This window comes from Molothrus ater, chromosome Z (assembly GCF_012460135.2).
Source record: "Molothrus ater isolate BHLD 08-10-18 breed brown headed cowbird chromosome Z, BPBGC_Mater_1.1, whole genome shotgun sequence".
NCBI classification, from domain to species: Eukaryota; Metazoa; Chordata; class Aves; order Passeriformes; family Icteridae; genus Molothrus; species Molothrus ater.
In genome coordinates this window covers 21,547,420-21,573,612 of record NC_050511.2, presented here as the reverse complement: position 1 = coordinate 21,573,612, position 26,193 = coordinate 21,547,420, and the positions used below count along the sequence as shown (strand labels likewise).

The following is a 26,193-nucleotide window of genomic DNA, read 5'->3' as shown; positions in this document are numbered from 1 at the left end:
CAACCCTCACCTTTGCCACACTATGTTCGAAGTTGTACCAAAAAAAAGCACAAATATACTTTATTATGTAATTTAAGAAGGTGGTAGCTCTTATTCTCACAGTAACAAGTGAGACCTCTGACCAAAATTAGAAGTGGTTTGGTTTTGGTTTTTTTTAATCCATGAGGCACTGATGACTTATTAGTAACTCATTTTAAAAACTCCCTTCCCTATGGAGCAGAATCTCAATGACTGACACCAATGAGATCCCTGACTAGCAACTTCCTGCTCTAAAAAGAAAAGAAGGAAGGAAAAAAAGTTTTCTGTTTCAGAACCATCCATCAATTTTAATTTATTATAATTTTACATAACAGGAAGAATTACAAAGTATTTTCTATCACTTAATGATTTTCTGATCTCATGAGGATAACTGTACCTTTCTGACAAGTGCCAAAAAAAATTATGAACAAACATGGGATTTGAAGGAAGAAGGGGGTGAAAAGGATATTGTATGTGGCTGTCAAGGCTTGTCTAGAACATTACTGAAATAGAAGTGAAGCTTAAAATCCTCCTCGTCCTGAGGACAAAACAGTCCTACCAATTACTGAATATGATTTTGTGTTCTTCTGAATCATTCAACTCACTAAGCACACTACTAGCCCTCACTTAAGCAAAAAATAACTATGTGTTTCATGAATCATCCTCATTTCTGAATGCACCTTAAGCTTCTAAATTTCTCACATAACAGAATACAATCATGATGATCACAGGAAGCAAACTATAAAATTTCAGATACACTCCTAAGCAGTCAAAGCAACACAGAATTATACATTAGTATCTTGCGTCTGCATAATAAGTCTCAAAATACAGATTATCCTGGGGGTTTTTCCATAAAATACCTACCTTTAGAACAGCAGCTGGTCAAGTAAAACATATTTTGGCAGACACATACTTAATTTTTACTATTTTTCAATTTTCCTTTTGCAATATGTTTTGATCATTGGGTTTTGGATGCAGAAGAAAACATCAACAATGGAAGTTTACTTGCTTACCTCCAAAAATGAAAAGCGAACAGAGGACTGCATGGACTGCAGGGGCTTGTTGGGGTTGGGCTCAGGCTCCTTGGGGTGAGACTGCAAGTTAAAATAATGTCATCTCTAGTGAACAGAAGGTTTACCAAGAGTTGCATGTTTTAGTGTAGGAGTTATGAAAGGAGTTTCGGATAGAACCAAAACATGACCATCCTCCTGAATGAAGTGATTGACAGTAGCCACACAGGTTTTGACTTAAGATGAAATTGATTTAAATAAAAATAAATATGAGAACTGGCGTTGATGCATATGCTTGACTACCTCAGACTTCTTCCAAGTACAATACTTGTGTACAAAGTCTCAAGAGGGGTGAAACATGGTAAATTTTTTTAGACATCTAACCCAACAGAATACACAGATTGGGTGTTTTTCCCCTCTTAAAGAATCTTGGGGGGCAGGGGTTTAAGTTTTTTATATGCAAACCAGATTTATCAAAACAAAAGGAAAACTAGAACTGATGATAAACTTCCACCAGCAATATGAAAATTATAAAAAAAATTTCCAGTGTGAGAGCCTAATTTTCACTTACTGAAAATTAGAAGTGCTCCAGTTAGCCTCAATTTCATTATGAAATGCTTCCTCACAAACGTCAAGTTCTTCTTCCAGGTAATCAAACATGGATATAAACAATTAATCCATAAATCCTTACTTGAGCATTTGACTTCAAAGGTGTCCTCAAGAAGTTCCCTCAAGTCCATCTCCACTCAAAAGGTTTCTCAAAAAAACAGCCGGCCACCGCCAGATTTCAGAGATGCTCCTTTAAAATATACTCATCCTATCATATGCACATTTCCCCATAAAATTCACAGGAAAGCTTCTTTTAAAAAACATGCTCATAGCATGCCTCTCACGGCAATTCACTTTAGCTGTCTGTCAAAAAGAACACTCTGTGCAGATTGAGCAAAGAGGCAGAAGCTTATGGGGAACTTTTTCAGCTCATCTTCATAAAGATTTGTTCTGCTTTGTACCAGACCCTTGCAGGCAGCCAATGCTAGCACTCCTGTCCTGTCCTCAGTGGAGATGCAGATGGCTAATATGCTATGCACAGCTAAGGTCCATTTTTTCAATTGTGTAACACTTTGCCAGATATTAATACACTGCCTTCAAAATCTTTCAAGGTGGACACCTGATCCAGGTTTTTTCTGAACATTTCAGCAGGAAGATTACTACTGCTTCTAGAACAGATTAGGAATACAATTTCAACAATGTACATTTTTGTAACTGTTTCCTTTTTGAGATGCCTTGGAGAAGGCACAAAGTTTGGCAGGGACATGCACACTGAGACAAGGATGGGCCTGAGGGTAATTTCTGACAAGGCTACTGTGTATGAGTATATTCCTCTGGCTGCTGGCTCTGCTTCCATAATCTCTGAAGGAGGTGCACAGAAGAGCACTAGCAGCTGAGTACAAGGTAGTTTGGCTTTAACTGCAGACTACCTGAGCTAGCACAACAATACCTTTGATCTGACAAAATACACTAAGAGCCAATGGCTCAATATATAACTCTGAAAATGGGTAAAGTGAACCCAGGTTCATACCAGGCAGCCCATACAGGCCTGCAGAAAAAGGTGTGGATCAACAGGCAGATTTCGGCTGTTCAACTGGGGCAGTCTCTGTTGCATTGCACTGCACTGACCTGCAACAACACGCACTGGAAGGATCATTGTTTCTGTATGATCACTGCAGTGCAGACTTGTAAAAACTGTTTTTGTATTTCTCCACTTTATCTGCTCCATCTCTTCATCTCTGCTGCAGCAGAGCTGGTAGTTTTCAGTTGTCCCCCGTTTGTCCATCTGTCAGTTCAGGCCAAGACTGACTGTAGGCTGGAAAACGAACCTGTGCTGCAGTCAGTGCTTGCACTGCAATTCCTGGGGACACTGCAAGGTAAGATGTGGAGGCAGGCCATGCAGACCACCACCAGCCTCCATCAGGATCAGAAGCAGTGAGGGGAAGCTGGAACTGATCCAAAGATAGTCCAGGTGGAGGGAGAAGAGAACTGGAACCAACTGGCCAAAAGCACAGGGCTGCAGCAAAGGGAGAGCAAGGAGACTGCTCTGGAGTAACCACTGGGGACAAGGAATCTACTAAAGACAGAATGGCTAAAAAGAGATGAAAAAGCCAGCTCTGGCATTGAATAAGAAGAATATATTAATATCAAAGCCCAGACTGAGATCCGTAATTCACCTTGCTGTGAAGAAATCCTAGAAATACTCTAAGGCAAAGGGCATTCCACTTCATCCACTGGACAGCTCACACACTGCAAGCAGAAGTCCTACACTGGCTAGTAGCTAGCTACTCATACTCTTCCTCATTTTCACTACTGTATCACATCAGAGTCTCAGTAATGACACAGAATCTGAGAGCATCCAATATCAGATGTGCTAGTACTATGGATCTAAAAATTCCCACTAAACGATGATACTGGTGTGTCAATCCAGTTCTTCCATAGAACTCACTCTTCAGCTTTGCTTTTTTAAGACCTAAGAAAACCTGTTAAAACAAATTATCACAGTGCATGACAACCCTACTTCTTACACTTACTAAATTTGGAATGCTTTATTTTGGATTTAATATTCTTTCAAGGAGCTTTTTGCAAGTAATGAATATAAAGTAGACAGACTGTACTTGCTTCTCAGGGAGACAATATAATTCTAGTCCCAACATTTAAACTTTACTGAAAGAAAATTCATGAGACTCAGGGTGAGAGGAATAAATTGGATTTCTTTCCCCCCTAGATATGCTCTTCTTTAAATTATTGCAATTAACAGTTTGGGAGACATGATTTAAGTCTGCATTGACTCAACTCTGGAAATCATGAGAGAATGACTCTATGGAAATCATTATGTGTCAGCAACCAAAATATGGCATTTTCTTTTCTCTACAGGTAAATCAAGTTCAAAAAGTAGCAAGTGTGATGATAAAATTAATTCAAATATATGGTAAAAGTAAATATATCCAGACAACATTTTAGCAAAAACAAAAAAAAGATCAATACTGAACTTAAAATGTAACTATTAATGTTATCAGTATTAAGTATTTTGAAAATATGGTAAAGCAAGTGGAATTATGTTAGGTTACTGTGAAAAAGGAGGAAGAAATAAACAAATACTTCATATTATAAAAACACAAACATACATTGAAAAACATGAATCCTTTTTCATCCTTTGCAGCTAGTGATGCTACTCTCACATGATGATTACATAATTCAGTGAAGATTGATTTAAAAATATTTCAATTGCCACATCTCAAAAGAAGTATAATTATCAATTATTCATGGAAACCATTTTAATGAGATCTTTGATAAGACCCCTCCTCCAAAACTCATGAGAAATTAGTAATGCTGTTTTTTTCAGAAAAATATCTGGAGTTTAGCCTGCCCACAGCTAACACACATTATTCTTACCAGAAGATGCCTGACTGAAATCCAGAATTTCTCAGACATTTCACAAATGTAGTTCTGGAGAACCAGTATGACATCTACATTTGTTCCTTGGATTAAAGTGCTCTGTCACCTTCAAGAGATTATTAGAATAAATTATTTGCTATGCTGCACACTTACCTATAGTCCTCTCTTTAACACATGGCAGATGCCAGAGAGAATACCTTTCATAGCTAAATAACTTTACTGCAGGCATCTGCAGCATTCAGGGTTTTGTTGGGTTTTTTTAATCCAGCAAGAATGGGGTAGTCCCAGGGAATACTAAAGGATCTGACGTAGCCTATCTATTTACCTAGATAAAATTAGCAAGTTCTCATGGCTGTAACATGCATACATACATGCCTGACATGTCAGTGTAGACTACAGGTACATATGTATAGAAATATATATTTGGCTTAGACTAACATTTCTGGGGTAAATATATGCTGGCATTTATGAATAAAAGACTACACTTACTATCACTATACATTAAAATTACACATGTTCATTTAGCTACTCTCTAAATAACTGAAAGCACACAAATTAGTTAATCAGTTTTAAGCAAGTATAAGTAAACACACTGCTAAATTAGGTAAACATACTTACTGCAGAAATTATCACGATTCCTCCAGAATGTCAATACAGGTCATTAGTGCAGTTACATATGTAAAATATGTCTTGTTCCTGATGAATTTTCACAAACAGTATTTTTATAATGCTTTAATCTCTTGCAGTGCTCTCTTATTCAGCACAAAAAGAGGCCTTTCTAAAAGGCAGCACCAGGATAAACAAACAGCAACGGAGAGCTGAAGAGAAAGACAGACACCATGGCCTACTGACAGATTCTTCTCCTACAAGCTGACAGTCCTTCATGCAGTGAGATTCAGTAACTTTATATATACAGAAATGCTTTCTTTCCAAGCACACTGCAATATCCTGGCTCCAGGCTCACACATTTGCTGAAACCAACTGCAATGCATTGAAAACGTGCTCCTTCAACCTGGAGCTGCAGTGCTCCCAGGCTGTCAGCACAAACGTATGCTAAAAGCTCCTGACTGCACAAAAGCCGGCATCATGCAGAAACCATTAAAATATTAAAGACAGACAATACTTACTCCAAGGTCAGCCCTGGAATTTGTAGCCTTTCCCGCTGGGCTTTCATTGCTGTTATGTGTTACCACGCTCTATTGTAATCATGACACACATTCACGGGCAGCATTCTGGCGATGACAGAGAGCCAAATGAACCACTATAAAGGAATGGACTAAGGATCTCTTGGGGGCGGGGGGAGGACCGCAAGTTGGGGTCCTTCCACCTCGAGCTGTCACGCAGAGCCGCAGGCTGCCTCTCTCAGGTTAGTGGCAGCGCACGCCGCGCCGCTTTAGTGGGGCGAACGGCACCTTCAGTTGTGCACACCAAGTAATTCATCCCCGGAATTCCGCAGCAGCAGCCACTGCGCCGGCACACACACACACACACACACACACACACACACACACACACACACACACACACACACACGCAGGCACACGTTGCACCTCGGAGGATGCAGTGGTCCTCCTCGCTACGCCAGCCCACCGCGCTAAACAGATGCTATGCTTTACACAGCTTCTCTCGGCAAATGTCCAGCGTTCGCCACCCCCTCCAATCCTGCCAAATAGGATTGAGCCATCTTCTTTAAGTCACATTATCCCCTTCCGTGGTAAACAGTTTCTGCAGTAATAGAATAGCAAACTGCTGAATGAAAAGCAGGCTGTTCTTTAATGGAGAAAATTAATTGCCAAGGCTCTTCAGAACAAATATATTCTTGTAACACAAAGGTTAATACAAAAGGAGAAGTCATCGTTTGGTTCTGTCATATCTGCACCTGAATTTTAAAGGGATATCATCTGTAGTTTATATTAAGTTGAAAGCCAAACCTAGAAATTGTAGAAAAGTCTATTAATTTCAGTATTAAAGGCAGCATCACTTAAACCACTACACAACACTTCATATAGATAGCTTAAGATCAGTGCTGCTATGTGGGATTTTGGTTATAATTTAATTATATTCCTTTTTTAGGTACTCTCTCTTATTCTGAGATTACAATTTCAATAAATATAAACTGTGAACTGTTCCATGAGGAGTAGCATTTTTTGCAATGCTCTATAAAAGAGAAGAAAAGCAAAGTGCGAGTACTTATTTTTAGTAATTTTAGAGCTAGAATATTTTATCTCACCCACCTACTTTTCCTGTACATAATGTAATAAAGTCAACCACATGATTTTATTTTTGCTAGAGCTCTGGACCCGCTCTGTGGATGGACAACTTCTACAGACTAGTCAAAAGACAGGACCAGATGAAGCTGCTGCTTTTTGTGTGCTTGGCTTAATTTTGGGAGACATTAGCAAGTTCACAGGTACTAGGTTTTAGAGACAGAGGGAAATCTTCTAGTTATGGAAACTGCTGAACTGCATTTGGTGAACTAGATTGTTTTTTCAACCACACAGTAAAAAAGAATAATGAAATTTTCAATTACATCTCTTATATCTCCTACATATTTCTACTGGAAGGTATTTTAAACTTATGTTATATATTATCTGGAGCCTTCATTTAAAGACATTCAAAACAAACTTAAAGGATACACAGAGCTATGTATTTGAATTTTTAAAACATAACAGACACCTGGATTGTGAAGGTTAACTTGAGGTCCCAGCAAACATCCTGTAAACAGTTTTGGAAAAAAAATTTGTAAATTCTCCTACCTTCCAAAAAAAAGAGAAAGAATGAAATCAAAGGAGTTAAATTCCATCTCACTAACCACAATGGGTGAGTGCACAGACTTGCAAGGGCATAAAGATCAGTTAGGTGCCCAACTCTGAACAGCACATTCAGACAGGTTTTTCAAATTTTACTCAGAACACAAGCAAAACATCAATTTTTGAAGACATTCTAAAACTTGAAAAATACAGTACAAGAATCAAGTGTCTAACAGTCAAACAACTCTGACACTGAAGCTGGTGAAGCTGCCATGCTTTTTCTTTACTGAGTTTGGAGACAATCACTTAAGAACAGAAATTCAACAAGAGAGCAGCTGAGTATGGGGTTCTACAGCCACAGGTTCCTGGCTCTCTCCTAGCTGCCAGGAACAGGCAGCTTCCTATTCCCATTGCTCAGCACCTCTCAAACCAAGATCTGTTCCCTTAAAAATCCTTTGATAAAAATATCTTTTGTCTTTGATAAAAATACTTCTTCAGTTGCTGGAAAGTTGTTTCTGATGGAGAAAGAAAATTTTGACAGGTGAACTGTGATTGTGTACAGACATGTAACAGTTTTAAGCCTTAAAGGATGTTCAAAGGGCTTAACTTTGTGGATACCACCCTTTAGTTTGCTGCTTCATTCTGTTAGCTGTGTAAGCACATGCACATGTAGTTTGCACCAAAGTACTATCTGTTGTTCTATAAAACTGTTAACATTTTGTTGAAGGCACAAAGAGTAGGAGACAGCATGAACATGCCGAGGAGGACAGCCAACTCCAGTGAATCAGGATGGCACTAGAACTATTTCTGTAAAGAAACTAGCAAAAGGCCTCGCTCTGGAGGTGAAGGTATGCTCCCACCAAGACTGTGCAATACAAATTTTACACACTACTTCCATAAGGCAAATTTTACTGCTGAAGTGAACAGAAGTCCACAACAAAGGCACTTGTTTCGTTTGTTTTTTATCACCACATGCAAAGAAATGGTCTGTCGCTACTAAACACTACTTCGTGAAACACAACAGTTTAGCATTTAGTGCATTTTACCTGCAGGAAGACAATACCAGCAGCTTGTCTTGTCTAAAACGAAACTGAGGTCGTGTACAGGCACTTAAACATAAACAATTGCATCCAAGGGCTATTTTGTGACCATGACAAATCTTTCCTCAGCTGACTCAGGCAAGCACCTCACATTACATCAATGATTAATTACTCTAAACTGAGATTGAGCTGTAGAGCTTGACTTCAAAAATTCTTTTTCAATACATTTTGCATGATCCAGACAGAAGTTTCGAAAACTGTGATTTACCGAAAAAAAAGATGAATCCTGTGTACAAGATCAATTTTTTTTTCACTGTTGCAGTCTTACAGTTTTTGCAGGAATAAACAGGATCTGCTTCATGCACCTGGGGGCAAAAAACTGCAGCAATTAAATTAGATGAAGCCTTGCAAGTGAAAGCTGACTTCAAGCTTGATCAAAACATCTGTTTGCTCTTAATTTTGCACTGCTTAGATTTCATCTCACCAACACAGAGTTGAGAAAGGAAGCGAAAGTTAGCAAGAAAGATTATTGTTTCTACAAAAGCTAAATGTAGATTAACCTGAGAATACTGACAGATGTTGCCTATACTGACACAACTTCTGTAAAGAAAATGTCTCATCTGGAAAGAATTCCAAACAAAAAGTCACTCACAGCACTGAAGGGCTGTAAGCATTTTATTCCTTTGCAAATGCAAACCCTGGTCTCCTCTTAGCTAGTTCAAGAGCAAATTTATAAAACATTATGTAGGAAAACATGGCTCAAATTATTCATTTATGTCTTTACTGAGGTGCCTCTGGTTTAGCAATCTCAGACATCTGGTTAAAACCAAGCAAAACCAGAAAAGCACAGAGAATGTTTATTTCCTTGAAACACAAACTTCCATAGCACAGTTATTAACCTTGTATGCTTTCAAAGTCCCTCTCTTCTGCAGATGTTGACTATTCTTGCTTTTTCCCCTTAAATAATGGTAACACAATAACACCATTAACAATGCAGGTGCCACTGGCTTTCATTATTCTGTAACATTTAACAACAATTACACTAATACAATTAACAAGTCAATGCATCCTTTGGATCTGCAGGCGTCTTGGCTAATGCTTTCCAAAGGCATTCTAGGGTTAGTAATCAACTCTCAAAGAATAACGACCTGAATTTCTGTCATCTAATCTGTTTACCACACCAATTCACACATTCGTGCATTTCCAGCAAGCACAGCTGCTTCACTGCTAGCACCGAAGTTTATAAAGAAGTTCCAGCAGGAATGATGTCTGCATCCTGCACTGAGTGCAACACTGCAGTTAAGTGCAACACTGCTTCTTGGCATCAGTGAGATGCAAAACACAGCACAAGAGGAATGGGATGAAAAACACACACACAATCTCTTTTTACAGTCTTTCAACACAGCATGCCTGGGCAGATTATAACTGCAGACAAAAAAAAGTCTGAAATATGAATCTTCCCATTTGTTACCTCTACCTGAAGTCAAGAGACAGACCAACACAATGTGTATAAAGCAAATCTCATGCTTTAGCTATCTGCCAGAAAGCATCAGAAAGTATTCTTCATATTGATCTAACTGGCCAGTTTATTCAGGATTGTTTGGCTACTTCTTACTTTTCCCCTTAGTATTTGAGAAAGGTCACAGCTAAGGAAGCAAAACCAGATGGAGAAAGCAATCCTTTTCCTTCGATCCCTGTCTGGTGTGTCTCACTCATATGGTCAAACTCACAATAATTGCCCAATTTGTAATTGCAAGGAGTGCTTCATCTTGGTCAGCTTACATAAGGAGGTGAGCTGTCCTGTCAGTTTTCCTAGGGAAGGGAGGAAGTGGATGCCAATGACAGAAGATGTCTGCATTCACCCACACCCACAAATCTCAGTTTGCACAATGGGCTCAGCATGGCATGCAGAAATAAATTCCTTGTCACTGCAGGGCAGTGGGTAGATTTTGGTAGAACCTGCATGTCCCTGTGTTCAATACATGCCAGCACAAAGCACTATGATCTCTCAGGGTACAGCCGTGACTGTTTGGTATGCCATGACAGAAGGACATACTAGACAACTCCTTCCAGCCCCAAGTCCTGTTAACATCATGGATCTATTGACATTTAAAGGCATATCCATAAATCTGATACAGGTAAGCAATTTACAATAACACATTTTATTAATGTGTCACTGGAATACACAGTAAAAGATTAGGTGGTCTTGCAAAATATGACAGAGTCTATTTAGAGCTCTAACTCATACAATTCTGCAAGGGACTTGTTTTGAAATTACAGTTCTAGAAAGGACTCTATTATACTCAAATATATTAAAATAACTTTTTATAAATTAGTAGCATATTCTGCTGAGAGCTTTATGGTATTGTCTGTATTGCTAAAAAACAGAATGGATCTAAAGAATGTGTTTATTAGGAATGTTAATTAAACTTTAGAAATAACAAAACTGCTGTAAGTTAACCAAGCAACTGGTTGTCACATTGAACATCTTAACTAAAAACACTGATCCTAAAACATTGCAGACGAAAGGAATCAATAAACACCCACCAGCCAAGATTTGGCAAAATCTCTTTGCAACCTCACCCACTTCCATTCCTCCACAGTGAGTTTCAACAGGTACTTCTTAAACTTTCCCTACAGCCAGGACAGCCTCCTTGTGTGTAGAACAGATGCATTTTAGATAAAGCCGGACTCATACAGACTGGTCCTGCAATTTTGAGAGCTCAGAAGACATATAAAAATAATGAAGTTATGTGGCCAAAAAATGAGAGAAAAAGCTCCCTATTCTTTGTCTAAATATCATCTTAACTGTTACTACAGATGACACAAGCAAGAGGTGTTAGAGGTTTTAGAGGTGTTAGCAAACTGCTAAGGCACCCTTCCTCGTATTCCACCAACCAGTGCCCCATCTCCCTTGAGTAGGCAGCATCATTTTCACCTGTGCAAGCTCAAAAACAACACCCCATACTAAGTCAATACAATGGCGCAGCATGCCTTTTGCCAACGTTTTTTTATGGAAAACTCCCGGAGCAGCTACTTCAGATTTGGACAATCTCCTACCATATTTCACTCTTATACTGTAAGAATAAAAAAAATTAAAACTAAAAATTAGAAAGCAATAAAAATTTCTAAAAAGCAAATAGAAAGCAATAAAAATTTCTAAAAATTAGAAAGCAATAAAAATAGCTCAACCAATAAAGTCTCTTGTCAACAGACATTAAACTAAAAACGGTAAAAAGCTTGAGAAATTACATGTTAATAATAATTATGATCTCAGTCTGCATTGCCTTTCATAAAAAAAAAAAGTATTAAAATTAGTGGCAAAAATAGATCTACTTTTTGAAGAGTTCTTCATTACACAAGGTTTAAACAGTTGTTCTTTTTAAAGACAAGACCCTTGTTACACAGGGATAACCCAAACCCGGGCTCTTAATAAGCATTTGTTCATCTGGTCTTCATTTAAGGTGTATTTCAGTGCTAACTGATGCCATTTAGCTTTCCTGTATGTATTTTTTCATCAAAAGAATGAAAACATAAAAAACCTCAAAGACATAAAAAACATCTATGGAACTGTTTTTTAAGATCATGATTGTATCTGAATATCTCCTTCAAAAAGTTAAAGCACAAATTCATGATTCCACAGTCCAGCCTGCAGCTGGATTCTCGCAAAACCTTATACCCATCTACCAACAACCAATACTGAGTTACCAAGCTCTGTTTTGGCTGGTTGATAACTGATTCCTTGTTAAGACCTTATCATGCACATGAATACATATATGCCTGAAGAAGAAGCTTCCCAAAAATTCTGTAAGGCTACCCCATGTATGCTTCAATTTATTTATTTTTTTTAATTCACCTTCTGGTTCTCTTTGTCATTAAACAAACAAGTAGGCAAGTGCTCCAAATGGAGTTGAGCAGCTGAAAGAGAACCATCAGTCTTTCACAAAAAAACCAAAAACAACAACAACAAACACAAAAAAACCCTCAAAAAACAAAACCAAAACAACCAAAAAAACCTCAAGAAATTCGAAACTTGCATCTTTTTTTTCCTTATCTGTCTTATGCTTACATAAAGCCCTATACACATTTCCACAGGGAATTCTGTCATTACAGACAAGTACAAATTAATAATGTTGTCCCTGATGAGACAGTATTTTCTTCCATCAAAGCAGATATGTATTATATGGAATCAGGTTTCAGCAGAAAGTCTGAGCAAATAATCCCATGGACATAATGACCATTTATAAAGGGCGCTAGAAAAGTCAAGTGGTCACAAATTCTTCCCCAGGAGAGGTCCATTTTACCTATATTACTCCTGTTGCTCCAGTCAGATGTTTGTCTCATCTTTCTTAAAAACTGACAGTGATTTCAGAACATTCCCAGCTACACACTCCTCTGCTACATTGTTTAGACACTGCTTCAACCATGTCTGAGATGAATCCCCTTGATCCAATTTAAACACATTAAATCTTACTGTACACCCTAATAACACAGAAAACACTTTTACTTCCTACTCATGGCAGGTGTTCCACATACTGGAAGACTTTCATGAACACCCCTCAGCCTTCCCCTCTCTAAAATAAATAACCCCAGCACAGTAAATATTTTTCCATATACCATGTCCAATTTTCCAAGCAGCTGAGAGTTGTCATCTGTTTCCAGCTGATCGACATCAATACACAGCACTTCAATATAAGGCCTTGTAAGTTCTGTGTGGGACAGAATAATGCTGCATGCTTTGCAGCTCAAAATATCAGCTTCCCAGCACAAGATACCCACTGCTCTCCAACAGCAACTGTGGTATCTTAAACCTCACAGATCACTTCTGAAAACTAACTCCTATTCAACTATCTTGCATATCTGCAGAATTTTCTGCCGGAGTAGAATTTCTACTTTACTTGGTATCTTTTCTCCAGGCTGTCAGAATGATTCTGAAACCCCATACTATATTTCAACATACTTGCATCCTTCCCAGCTTGTTGGCTGCTGCAAACTTCATGAACATCATCTAGTCTATCACCTAGGTCACTAATGGAAAATAATGACTACAACCAGTTGTCCAGGATTATTACACCTGCAGCCCAGTGCTATCTCCTGTTAGTGTTTCTACCCTACAAGAAACAAAGCAAAAGGCTCTTGAAAGTCACAATATCCCCAGCCCGTGCCTCCACCCCACCAAGACACATTTGCTGGTATGGCTTACTGGTAAAATTTGACTTTTAAAAAAAGCCAGCAAAGTTATGATTTATAGAGCAAGAACCTAAAATCTTTCCATGACATATTGTGTTGAAGTCTGGTATGTGTCCAGTCACCTGATGGCAAAGTAGTACCATGTAGCAGAGGGGAAAAAAGCATTCCCAATGTCCATATTCCCTGCACAACGTTTACAAAGGCACAAGAGAGCTTTTCCATTCAGGCTAGAACAGCAGGAACTTGCTTGTTTACAGCAGCACACTTAGCCCTGTGTCAGGAGCACCTGTGATAGCATGTTTGTCTCAAATACCATGCTTGCCTTCACTGCTCAGGGGCATGACCACACTAAACATTCATGAGTGAAGCCACTGGGATTTGAGGAAATGTGATTATATGCAATTACGCTGCCTTTTGCACTGTGGCAGTTAACAAACAATGAATATAAAGTAAGAAACTCCCTGTGTCAGCCTTTTAGACTCACTTGCTCCCTGTGGCAGTTATCTGCTACCCTTTTCAGGCAAGCACGACAATAATGCAGATCCACTTATCCCCAGCACCCTTTCTGACCTTTTCACATGCCTGTGAGATCTGCTGCAACACACCTCATTAAGCCTCACAGGTCTAAGCTTGACTGGCTTGCTAGGAAAAAATATGACAGAGAAGCAGAAATCCTACAATGTTTAGGAGAAAAAACAAGAGGACAGAGATGGCAGAGAAGAGCAAATAGACGGAGGGAATGTGCGCGAATGCCAGGTTGGCTGCTGCCTTGACTCAGTGAGCAAAGACTGGTTAAAGAGTACACAGAGGCAGAGCTCATTGGTTAGCCCTTATGGAACAAAATGGTATCATGCCAATGAGATATTTTCCTTCTCCATACCTACAAAAGAAGATCTCTGTCCTGCTGCCATTTAACCTCCACTTTCCTTTTCAGACTGCCACAGAAGCCACCCACCTTCCTGCCACCTATGCTTTTGGCTGAAGTAACCTACTCAGTTTCTGCAAGCTCCAGTCTTCCGGTGAGCCATCAACCCCTCTCAAAAACTGCATGTGCTGCCTGCCCCTCAGCTTACTCCCAGGAGCCATCACTCATCCTCCTATACACCAAGCATTTGGCAACCAGGTTCTTGGCATGCCTATCCCCATATGAAAACGACAATTACAGAGTGAATTCTGCAAGCCTGAACCTCTGTTAGGACCTCTGCCCAAGCTCTCCACTGCTCTATCCCAGAGGACATGCCTGCAAGGAAGGCACTTGGCTTAACACAAAGGCTGAAAAAACAAGCAGAAAGCCTCCAGCAAAACAGAGCATGCAAAGGACTGCATTCAGTCAACAAAAATTTGAAACACAGTTAGCATGATGCATAACTCCCAGGGGGAAGGGAGGCAGCAGATAGTAGGGTGAAAGGAAATTAATAGGATCCAGAAGTTTTAGACAGGGACAGAAGCGGTGGTAGGGGAAAGAATGGCCACAGCCACAAACATTACGTTCACAAAATACAAAAGACACAGCCAGTACAACCTAACAATAGAGCAGGTACACTCCCAGCTATGGCCAACAGAGGCCCCGCTGCCACGCTGACATATGTCTCCTTTAAAACTTTAAAGTCTGTCTATAGGCACATAACTGTAGGTAACAAATACACTAATGTCCTTTATGATGAGCAACAGTACAGGTTTAGAATACTGACAGCAGTAAAATACGTTCAAGTCTGTATTTCATAGGAAAGAGTTAGGGGAAAAAATACTTCCCTCCTCCTCTGAGACAAAACAGAGGTGTTTCACTGGGATTTCATGATTGCTCTTCATGACATCCATAGAAAGTCAGCCTATACTCTACATAATGGAATGGCAGTAATATTGAAAATTTCAGGGGGAAAATCTGTAATGGCAGAATGCCTAACTGAAGATGCAATGCTGGCAGATCCCTGATGTTCAGCAACTGCCTCTTTTCTTCTGAGGGCAGATATTTAGAATACAGGTGATACTATTAGCAAGAGAGGAAAAAATATATTGTCCAGAAAAAGCTGAGTGCTTCTTTTCTTAAGGTAAAAGCATACATTTATTTGTAGTCAAGTCACCTTTAACCCCCATCAAAAAACAAACAAACAAAACAAAGAAACAAAAAAGAAAAAAAAGAAGGAAAAAAAATTTAAAAAAAAGAGACAAACATAAAACAGCCTCTCATTACAATTCTTTAAGCACAGATTCATCAAGCTATCATGTACTCCACCCAGAGCCCCACCAAGACTCCAGTCCTACAGATCCTTAGTAACTGTGTGCACACTAGGAATTGCACAGCCTCAAGAAGCTCCCTCTCTAAATTAAGAAATTATTCAAAACTTTGTAGCATCATTGCCAAATTGAAATCAATTCATCAATACAGCATACAGCAGCCTAGATCATACAATTCATCGGGACATTGCAACTCCTTTTGCGATTAACATTTTTTCTTAACAAATTTCAGACATTCCTTAACTGAAGAAAACTGAACTTCCTGAAATTAATGACACTGTGGAAAAAACAATGAACAAGAAGCTGCCTCAGGATATCAGGTTTTCAAGGTTTAGTATTAGAAATTCAAGCTATGCTGACTAGTAGTGATTACCCACATGATGTTCTTCTGCCAGTTTTCTCAATGCGTAAGAACTTTCTCAGGCAGTAGAATAAAACAGGTGGTTATATGGTCATTTGTTCTTTTTGTGTATGTGATACAGTTTTGAAACTTTACCGAAACAAAATCAAAGACAAATAATGCCACTCGCTGAGAATGCAACTTCTGTTCACAAAACGAACAAGAAGACACAGCCAAAGCTGGTTTAAAAATGCTTATATACATTGATCACTTTTGCCAATGCCAGACAACCATTAATTACACAATTACTGCACTCACACTAAGTCACCCCTAGACCCCACCCTAATACACACAATCTATGGATTTTACCCACTTACATCCTCTTTTATGATTTATCACATCATGTGTTAGAAAAAGGAATGATCTGTTTTAATGTAATTCATCATGTCCCTTTTCAGTGAAAAATTATGTGTACTATGTTGAGAGTATTTTAAAGCTTTATAGTACCTTTTTACTGGTAAATTTATGCTCACCTATTTTTGTGTGTGTGCATGTGTACATCCTTGGATAGGGATGTGCAAATGCCATCAGGCATTCCCTGGTTCATAAGAGGATCTGTGTGCTTCACAAACAGCAACACAATTCTGATCAAATTAAATCTGTATTTCTGAGTCTGGCTTTACATTAAGCATAAGTATCTTCCTTGATATTTCAGAATCACAGAATAGTCTGAGCTAGAAGGGACCCACAAGGATCATCACATCAACTCTTAAGTGAACAGCCCATACAGGGATCAAACCCACAACCTTGGTGTTATTAGCACCATGATCTAACCAACTGAGCTAGGGTTAGGGTTGGAAGTCTTAGGTGAAAATAAAAAAATCAATAAAAATATTCCATCAAGACATAAATAACCCATCCCTATTGTAGCAGTGTGCAAAAATATACTCCTATTCAGTTTTCCAATGGACTTGCAAAGTGGGATACTAACAGCCACGCAGATTTACAATCAGGCTAAGCTTATATAAAGTCTTTTTGCTGCTGGAGTCAGCCTGAGAGAAAGCTCCCATCCATTCATCCGGCCTCCAAGCCACCATATCCTGCTGCCAGAAAGAAGCATTTGTGCAGTTGGGCAATTTAACGTGCTAAAGAAACTGCATGAAGCAAGTTGCAACCTGGATCAATTCTGCCTGTGTCCAGAGAAAGAGTTGAGCCAACACAGCCAGAGGGTGCTCCAAGCATGGAGAAGCTCACTTCTCAGCCAACCACAACTCTTCATCTCAGATTAGCCAACTATGCTAAGATTCCTCACCCCTGAAATAGCTCTCCCTGTCCTGTTTAAAGCTGCGTCCTCAGCATGACACTGGGCCTGAAGCACCAAAAGACAGTGTGAGATGTCCCTGCCTGGAACTGTTCAAGACCTCTAGATGTCTACATAAAGGAAAACATAGGACTTTTCACATTTTGAAATTCAACCTTCATGTCAACATTTATATAATATACAAATACAGCAGCCATCATGGCCCATGCACATAACCCCACAGCTATTGCTAACCTCAGCAGTGTGAGCCCTTTTAATTAAGCACTATTAAAGTAATTTTAAAATACCATTGTTTGGGTTGGCATGGCCAGGTTTTAGTAGTAGGGGAGCTAGAAGGTGGCTACTGGGAGAAGCTGCTAGAAGCTTTCTCTGTGTCTGGCAGATCCAATGCCGCTCACCTGCCGCTCACCAAGGCTGCGCAAATGAAATTATGTAAACAGTTCTGTGGTAACAGATTTAAGAAGGAAAAAAAAAGTTATTGCACAGGTATAATTGCAGCCAGAAAAGAGCAGAGCGACAATATGTAGCTGCAGCTCTCTTCATAGAAAGCAGGCAGGAACAACTTCCAAAGGATAATTCTATTTCCTGCAAATTGCAGTGAGGAACCTCAGAGAAAGAGAAAACAATTCTTATTGCTATTCTTTGCTCCAGTTGTTTTTGCGCATGTGGAACGTGTTAGGAAAATTGTTTACCTGAAGGGATTTGGTAATTGGATTCTGGTGATGGTTGATTATGTTAGTTAACCAATCACTCGAAGCTGTGTCCTGACTCTCTGGAGACAGTCACAAGCTTTTCTTTAGTATGTATCTTTAGTATAGTATAGTATAGTACAGTACAGTACCGTACAGTATAGTGTAGTATAATGTAATATAATACAGTTTAATAAAGCAATTGTTCAGCCTTCTGAATCAATGTAGTCAGATGCCAATCATTCCCAGACGTTGGGGTCACCCTGTTCACAGCGCTGCAGACACTAAGGTTGGTGAAGGAGGGACAGGAGGTGCTCCAGGTGCCAGAGCTGAGGTTCCCCTGCAGCTGTGGTGAGACCATGGTGAGGCAGCTGTGCCCCTGCAGCCATGGAGGTCCCAGGGGATGCAGAGATCCACCTGCAGCCCCTGGAGGAGACCCAGGCCAGAGCAGGTGGATGCCTGAGACAAGGCTGTGACCCTGTGGGAGGCCTGGGCTGGAGCAGGGTCCTGACAAGGACCTCCATGGAGAGAGGAGCCCATGCTGGAGAAGGGTCCTGGTGGGACTTGTGATCCTGTGGGGGGACTCACAGTCTGGAACAGACTGTGCCTGAAGGATAGCACCTTGTGGAAAGAGACCCACACTGGAGCAGTTCATGCAGAATTGTTGCTTATGGGATGGACTCATGCTGAAGAAGTTCATGGAGAACATGGAGGAGACCCCAGACTAGAGCAGAGGAAGAACTCTTCTCCCTGAGCAGCAGCAGAGACAATGTGATGAACTGTCCATAACCTCCATTCACTGTCTCTCTGTGCCACTGAGAGGGGAAAGGCAGAGCCTGAGAAGGATGGATTGGTGTGAGAAGGTGCTCTTAGCATTTATTTTACTTCTCATTATCCTGGTTCTTTTAGTAATAAATTCAATCACTATTCCAAATTCAAGTCTGTTTGGCCTGTGACGGTATTTGGTGACTGATCTCTCCCGGTCCTTACCTTACTTTACACATGAACCCTTCACTGCATTTTCTCACTTATGTCCAGTTGCAGAGGGGAGTGACAGAGAAGCTTTGGTACGTGCCAGGCACCCAGCCAGGGTGAACTCACTACAACCATTTGCAGAAACCTAAGCACTTCAATAACTGGATATGATTATGCTGACAAGATGCTGTTCTCTACTACAGTTTAATAAAGTCTCAGCAACATCACAAAAAGCACACTAGTATCTCAGTGATCAGCTAAACCAGTATGTATGTGAATGCAACTGAGGTGATTGAGATGCAGTCATTTTTCAGATTTGGAGTAAACTAATAACATTTAATGTCAAACATCCTAGCAAGAATAAGCAAGGTCAAGTTCCAAGAGCCACTTTTTGCTCTGGCTGAAGTGAACAGCAGTTTAGCCATTAACTTTAACAGAGTTAAACAGAGGCAGTCTTGTACCCACACAACAGTTTCAGGTTAACATAAAGCACGAAGGACACCAGAAGAATGCACCAAAAATCATTTTCTTTAACTGTTTTTCTCTCTATCACTGAAATACTTAAATAATTAAATACTTGTCAAGAAATTAGTTTTCTATTTTCTTGATTTTTCTTACATAATGGGCTTGCTTACTGTATACCATAAAACTTCTCATGCATCCAAACCTAAAATAAGAGTCTTTTCCAACACAGCAGATATCCTATTAAGTACAGACTTCTGGTATGCTCTTTGAGTCAGAACAACAAAGCACTTCACTGCACTTTCCCAGCAGTTACAGTTTCAGTTATTCACATATCTCACCTGCTATCATTAAAACCTACACAGCACTATCAAGTTGAAACCAATAACTGGCCTCTTGTGCAAGGGCACAGGGTTTTAATCAAAATTGTCACCAATAAGCTACAGATCATCTTATAGTATCATTTTTGAAAGAAAGCAGTAAGTGAACAGAGTTTGCTTCTTAAGATATTTTGTGATGTTCTTATACCAATCCTTTCTCAACAAGTTACTAATACAGAATAAGAAATTACACAGATGCAAATAAAAAATACAAGTTTTAAAAACAAACAGCTCAAAACCACTGGAGAATCAAAGCCAAGGTATAGAAATCTAAGCAAAGCACAAATGAACACAGCATCTGAGTACATATTATTATAAGTAACAATTTATACAAGAATATATGGTCTTTCCATAATCAAAACAGTAGCTTAACAATCCTATATATTTAGTAAACTCATCTATTCTTTTATCCTACCTTCTCAACAAGACTGTTCATGGAGTTCCATAAGCATGACAAGTTTCTTTTATATCATTCACAAAGAAAACATGTTTCTTCCTTGATTTTTAACAAGAAAAATCTTTAATAGAAAACAAAACCCTGAACTTAAAAACTTTGCATCCCTTTGGAAATCTCTCATATAGCTTCTCTAAAATCCCAATAGCTTCTCTAAAAGATCAGCATAAAAATGGTGGATCTGCATAACCCATAGGTTTTCATTTACAATTTTCATTTCTTTGTATGTATTCTCAGGCAGAACAACTGCCACATTTAACCGCCATTTTAACTGCCCTGAAAAGAAAACTAGTCTACTCTAAAACTGTCAAAAATACATACTACAATCTAAGCACAACAGCAGAAAACTTCATATACTTACAAACTTCCTCTTCTTGGAAGGCTCAACTCTTTCTGCAACAGAAAAAAGTTACAGTGTATTAACAATAAAATGTTTTCATTTGAAGTAGTCTTTTTGAGACAAGTACCACAATCCTCTCATCCCATCAGTAGCAGAGAGACAAAAGTGGTATATTGGGACACTAAAAGATGTTACATGTACCACTTTCCTTTCTTATTTGAAATATTAACGTTAGCATTTGGAAAAGTCTGTACCTTTTTGCAGCAGCAATAATAAAGTATTTCAAGCAATAGACAGATTTTATGGACAAGCCTTACAGTCAGCTATGATGCACTGGTGACACTACTAAAATTTGTAAGAGTCACTGACAAAGATAAACTAAGTTCTTTCCAATACTCAAAAGTTGTTAATTACATGATCACAAGCTGAACAGGAGACCATTGCCACCAGGCTTTCTACACTATAGTCTTAAACCCAAGAAAGATTAAGTACGTAGTTTGGTCCACAACAAATAATTACAATTTATTACAATCTCCTGCAAAGTACTAGCATAACAACAAACTTTTCTACAGCTTTTGCTGAGAACAGTTATATAGTCAGTCAGACTATGGTTTAACAGTTAAACAATTTCTTACGGTATTGACAAGATAGCCTCCTAGTCAAATAGAAACTGCAAAACAAACGTTTTTCTGTTATTTTAGTGTAGAAGAAAGCCACAAGATCCATAAAGTTTTGCCTATCAGAAACAAGCAAAATATATATACTACAAGTATATATTATCATCTATTGCATAAATCACAGAATAGCTGAGGCTGGAAGGCATCTCTGGAGATCCTCTGGTTCAACCTACTCACAGCAGAGGCAATTGCAACAAATTAATCACAACTACACCCAGCTGGATTTTGAACATCATTTTGAACATTTTGCAAAGATGGACACCCACAACCTCTCCAGGCAATCTGTTCCATTGTTCAATTACCCTCTTTTTTTTTTTTTTATTTCTCACATGAACCTGAATGCTACGTTAGTCAAGCATTATCTTTCCAATCATGCCCAGCAGAGAGAATCAACTGCATTCAAATAAAAGGACAACTTATCTGACCTAGAGGATACACAGTCAAGATACATTTGAAGGACATCATCCTTGTTGAAAGATGAGGTTGCATATGTGTGTCCTGGGGTGACTTTATGATGCTGAATTGTATCCCCATTCGTCTGTTTGTTTTCAGACACTGCACTCACTCCTCCACATTCTGCTCCTGGACTGTGTTGTCTGTGCACGGACAGATGGCGGGACAAAGCCTTCCTTTGCTTTTAGTAAGTTCTTAGCTAGCTGAGGTAGACAAGTTCCCTGGACTGTGGTTTTTTTTCTTCTTGGAACCATTTAAACCTGCTCTGGACTGAATACCCAGAAGAGCACCTGTGGCCCACTGGGCCAAGCCGGGGCTGAGGCATTTCCAGCACCAGAGGGACTGATAAGAGACTGAGTGAGCTGAGCTACAGCCCACAAAGGAGGCTTTCTGAGTTTGTCATATCTTCAGATTGGCAAGAGGTTTTATTGTTTAATACTGTTCAATTTTTGTGCTGCTGAATGCTCTGCCTGTTAAATAAACACGTTTTTTCCACTTTTCTCCCAGGAAATCTTCCCAAACCAGCTGGTGGAGGGCCTGCTTAAATGTGCTTACTAGAGGAACCCCTTCTGGAGGTTTTCTCCCAGATATGCTCTAATCAGGACAATGAGAATGGTTCAACTTCTGTGGTTTGATAAAGCTATAGGTATTGACCAGAAAACACATATGAGAATACAATCAAATGGACAAAAATAGTTCAGCCAGGCACCTTAGATAAAAGGCCATAAGGGAATGAATAATTATGTATTCTTTAGAAAGTTTTAAATGGTGTGCAGTAAATAAAGCCTGGGCTGCTAACTAAATGATAAGGACTAAAATATCAAGTAGCAGCTCAATTCCTGAGTACCGCCCATCCTGTTCATTGAATGAGGAAGGAAAAAATAGTGTGAAACAATGCAATTAGACATCGTAATGCAAAGGCACAGGAGAGCAGGATTAGGGGCCTCGGTATCAAATTCTCGTACTTCCTAGGAAGTTCCAGCAACTGTTCAGAATTTGCATTTTAAAACAACATCTTCTAGCATAACATGTGCTTACATACAAAAGAACAGTTACACCTGCATACAATATTGCATTATGAAGCTGAGTAATTCCCCTCAATTTAAAATGTCACATTCATCATGAACAAAATGTTACTGCAAGTTAGAACCCACGTACTTCCCTTTGTGTTTTTTTCTTTAATATTTACAATGTCATTGTGTTCTATTTCTAACATGTAACTTGTAATGGTAGGCACTGTCATACTGTAATAGACAATGCTTGTGGGAAAGCTGCCAAATGGTATGAGCAAGAGTCGTACATGGGGGTTTGAGTTGCAACGTGTACTTTAAATTTGTTTCCTACGAATCTGTGTGGGTTTTTTTTTGTTTGTTTGATTCAATCGGAGTGTTTTGGTTGTAGTTTATCATTATTACAGCAGTGCAAATAAGAGACACTGGCTTCTGTAGACACCTGAAGTCACATTAGTCTCTTGGCACATTCTCATGCACGCCATGATGAAGCACTACTTTTGACTATCAAATGAAGCTCCAGAAGAATAGTGGCTCACTGTTAAAGATGTTAAAAGTGCCAAGACCACCCCCTGTAAAACAGAAAAAATAAAGCAAAACCACTTGTACATAATTCATACAAGACAATTTACAAAACGTTGCATTTCTAAGGCTGGATTTTAAAACAATATACATATAAACAAAAGAAGTACTGAAATAAAACAAATATCCTTCCTGGATAATATTTCTATCCTCATTTTTCCTATCTATTACAACCATGATGTTAAAATGAAAGGTCACTTCTCTCATGCTTCTCCAGCTGGAGTACCTCCAAGAAAAAAAAAGTAAACTAAAATGTAGTAAACTGAAGCATGTTTTTCACGCTCAGATCACACTAAATTATTACAGCTCCTACATGATTTTTTGGTGTTACTTAGGACTCATCCACCCCAAAGATTTTTCCACAGCCTGAAGGAATTAAGAGATTACTGACTGTGTCACTACAGACTTTCTCCCTCCTGAGAAGGGTCACCAACATGGTGGTAGCTTTGCAATAGTACAACACAGTTCCACAACTGGGTCTATGCAAAACAGGTGGGAAAAGCATAAACACACTCTACATGGGACTTAGGTGTAGCTTATAACTTAGATTAGATAAATCATTTATTTCCTAGGTATACAAAACATTATTTGTACTAAAAAGTTAAAGACAACACTTTTACTTTTGTCACAGCCACTTTAATGAGGGACAAATGATACCAAACCAAAAGTCACTCAGTTCTTCAGCCTTGCAAGGCTCCAGTTCAGATCTCAGTTAAACTCCAAATGACCTGCATCAACTTCAGTTTTCTGGTACATCAGTATTTCATTTCTGAAAGCCTCAGCAGAAGACCCAGAAGACCTGTCTGCCCTAGTTCCACTGCTCAGCATCCAAAGCATGCAGGCTGCTGAAGGTAAAACTTAGCAGGGTCAGGACCTTTGGATCACATACTTAGCAGGCAAGGGCCTGGGGCATTAGAAAGAGAATAAGATGCCTTCGCTACAACTCCGCATGGTTCTCAGTCACCAGCTCTGCCCCAGAGGATCCCACTGTTCTCTTCTGCCCTTGCCCTACATGGAATCCTCCTCTGGCCAGTTCAAGTTGGGCTGGTTTTAGGGCTGTTCCATTCCACTGCAATAAAATACAGCAGATTTAATGGACCAGAGACTCTTGCCCTTGAGGACCTGTGTGTCTCAAAAACTATTGTCACAAAATATAATAAACCTTGCCTCCAGTTTAAGAGATCTGTGCAAGCTGTGCTAAATTGCTGTGATGTAGCATTAAGAACCAGGTATACTGAATGTAATTGCAGCTGTCAATCAGTTCAAACTCTCTACTCTGAGCATTTTACTATCAATAACATGTTTTGACAAGAATAATGCTTTTTGATTATTTCAATAATAATGATTCTTCCCCTGGTCCTACACACCCCTAAGGTACTTCAGTATGCACAAGTTCAGTATCTTCACCACAGTGCAGATATTCAGCCTTATAAACACATCACACTAAACAAATAAAACATATTTTGGGTCAAAGCCTCCATCCCACTACCTTTAGGAAAAAAAAAAAAAAAAAAAACATAAATAGATCTGAACAAAAGAGGTTAGACTTAGAAAACACTAACTTCTTCACATTCCTTGTAAAGATTACCAGCAAGTTAGAGAAAATTTAAAATATTGAATTTTGTCTCCTATATGCAAGGAAGAAAAAATGTCATTAACTTACTGCTTGTTACTGGTTCAATTTTAAACAACCAGTAAAAAGTTGCAACATTCATAAACTACCAAAGACACAGCTCATATTGTTAATACAAGGTTGATTTTGCAATCACAGTAAATCTGCTTCATCTTCCAACAACTGCAATCTTCAAATATTCAAGAAGTTTTTCAGAGTTTCGAGTTGCTCATAAAAGTAGTCTGGAAAAGTGCACCTTTCAAAACAAATTTCAGTTGCATTCTTCAGCTGGTGAGGTGTTAAGTATAATAAAATTAATAAAAGGAGTTGTTTTTTTTTAAACACTGTTGCTCTACCCCATCCATCATAAATTTTAAATATCTGACAGCTTTCTGGTAACCTGTGTTAGATCTTAACAGCTTAAAATTGTAACATTTCACTGCATTAGTAACAGCAGGAAGGAAAGAAATCAGCAATGGCACACAATTCACCTTCTTATCATCATCAATGACAGCAAGACTTAGTGCTTTGAGGAATGAATTTGAAGGATTTCTTCGTAAGTAATTACTATGTTTTTGCTGAAGATAAGCTGGGGGATGACAGCAGATCTTGCATTTGGATGTGGCATAAGAATATAAAACAGTGCAAGTGACAAAGTAAAGTATTGTTTCGATCTATCAGAGAAAGGTATTACACTGTGCAAGAGCTTTTTACAAACTAATCTTGACCTCTTTATAAGATTAATATATCAAGTCATTGCACTAATCCATTCTAAATACCTCCTAAGCAAGGCAGTGGCAGGTTATGCTTTTTATTTTATTGCTTCCAACTTTGCCAGCATTTGGTTCTTTTGGATCACAGAGCAGCAATGTCTGTGACAGATCAACCACAACAAATTACAAGTGGTAGTGTCTCACACCAAATGTGCATCTTCTGCTCCAAGTTTGTTTCGCAAAGCTGTCCTTTGTTTCTATGACAACCTTAAGTGTTTCCTGGTTCCAGGAATAGCAAGCCCTTGCCTCAGAAATAGTGTTCTATTAACATCAGGTTGGAATTTTAGGAGTGGCTATTTACCCTAAAAATTGCAGTTGAACACAGGATTCACCAATTTTCAAAAAGATGCTGAAAATACATTGAGGTCTTTCTTTGTCAGTCAAGGTGTTTTCACTTGGATCTGATTTCTCTCAAAACAGATGTTAATATAAAAC

General features: G+C 38.9%; 1 protein-coding gene across 2 annotated transcripts in view; it reads right to left on the bottom strand.

Moving 5' to 3' along the window:
• Positions 1-26,193, bottom strand: part of MAST4 (microtubule associated serine/threonine kinase family member 4) — a 278,816-nt gene that overhangs the window by 123,041 nt on the left and 129,582 nt on the right. The window contains exon 5 of one of the 2 annotated variants that reach the window (XM_036402886.1): positions 20,673-20,704. In XM_036402886.1, the coding sequence (XP_036258779.1) occupies positions 20,673-20,704 (32 nt within the window). Of the gene's footprint in view, positions 1-5,602; positions 5,865-20,672; positions 20,705-26,193 lie in introns of those variants that run through there. The other variant, XM_036402887.1, reaches the window with a different exon arrangement.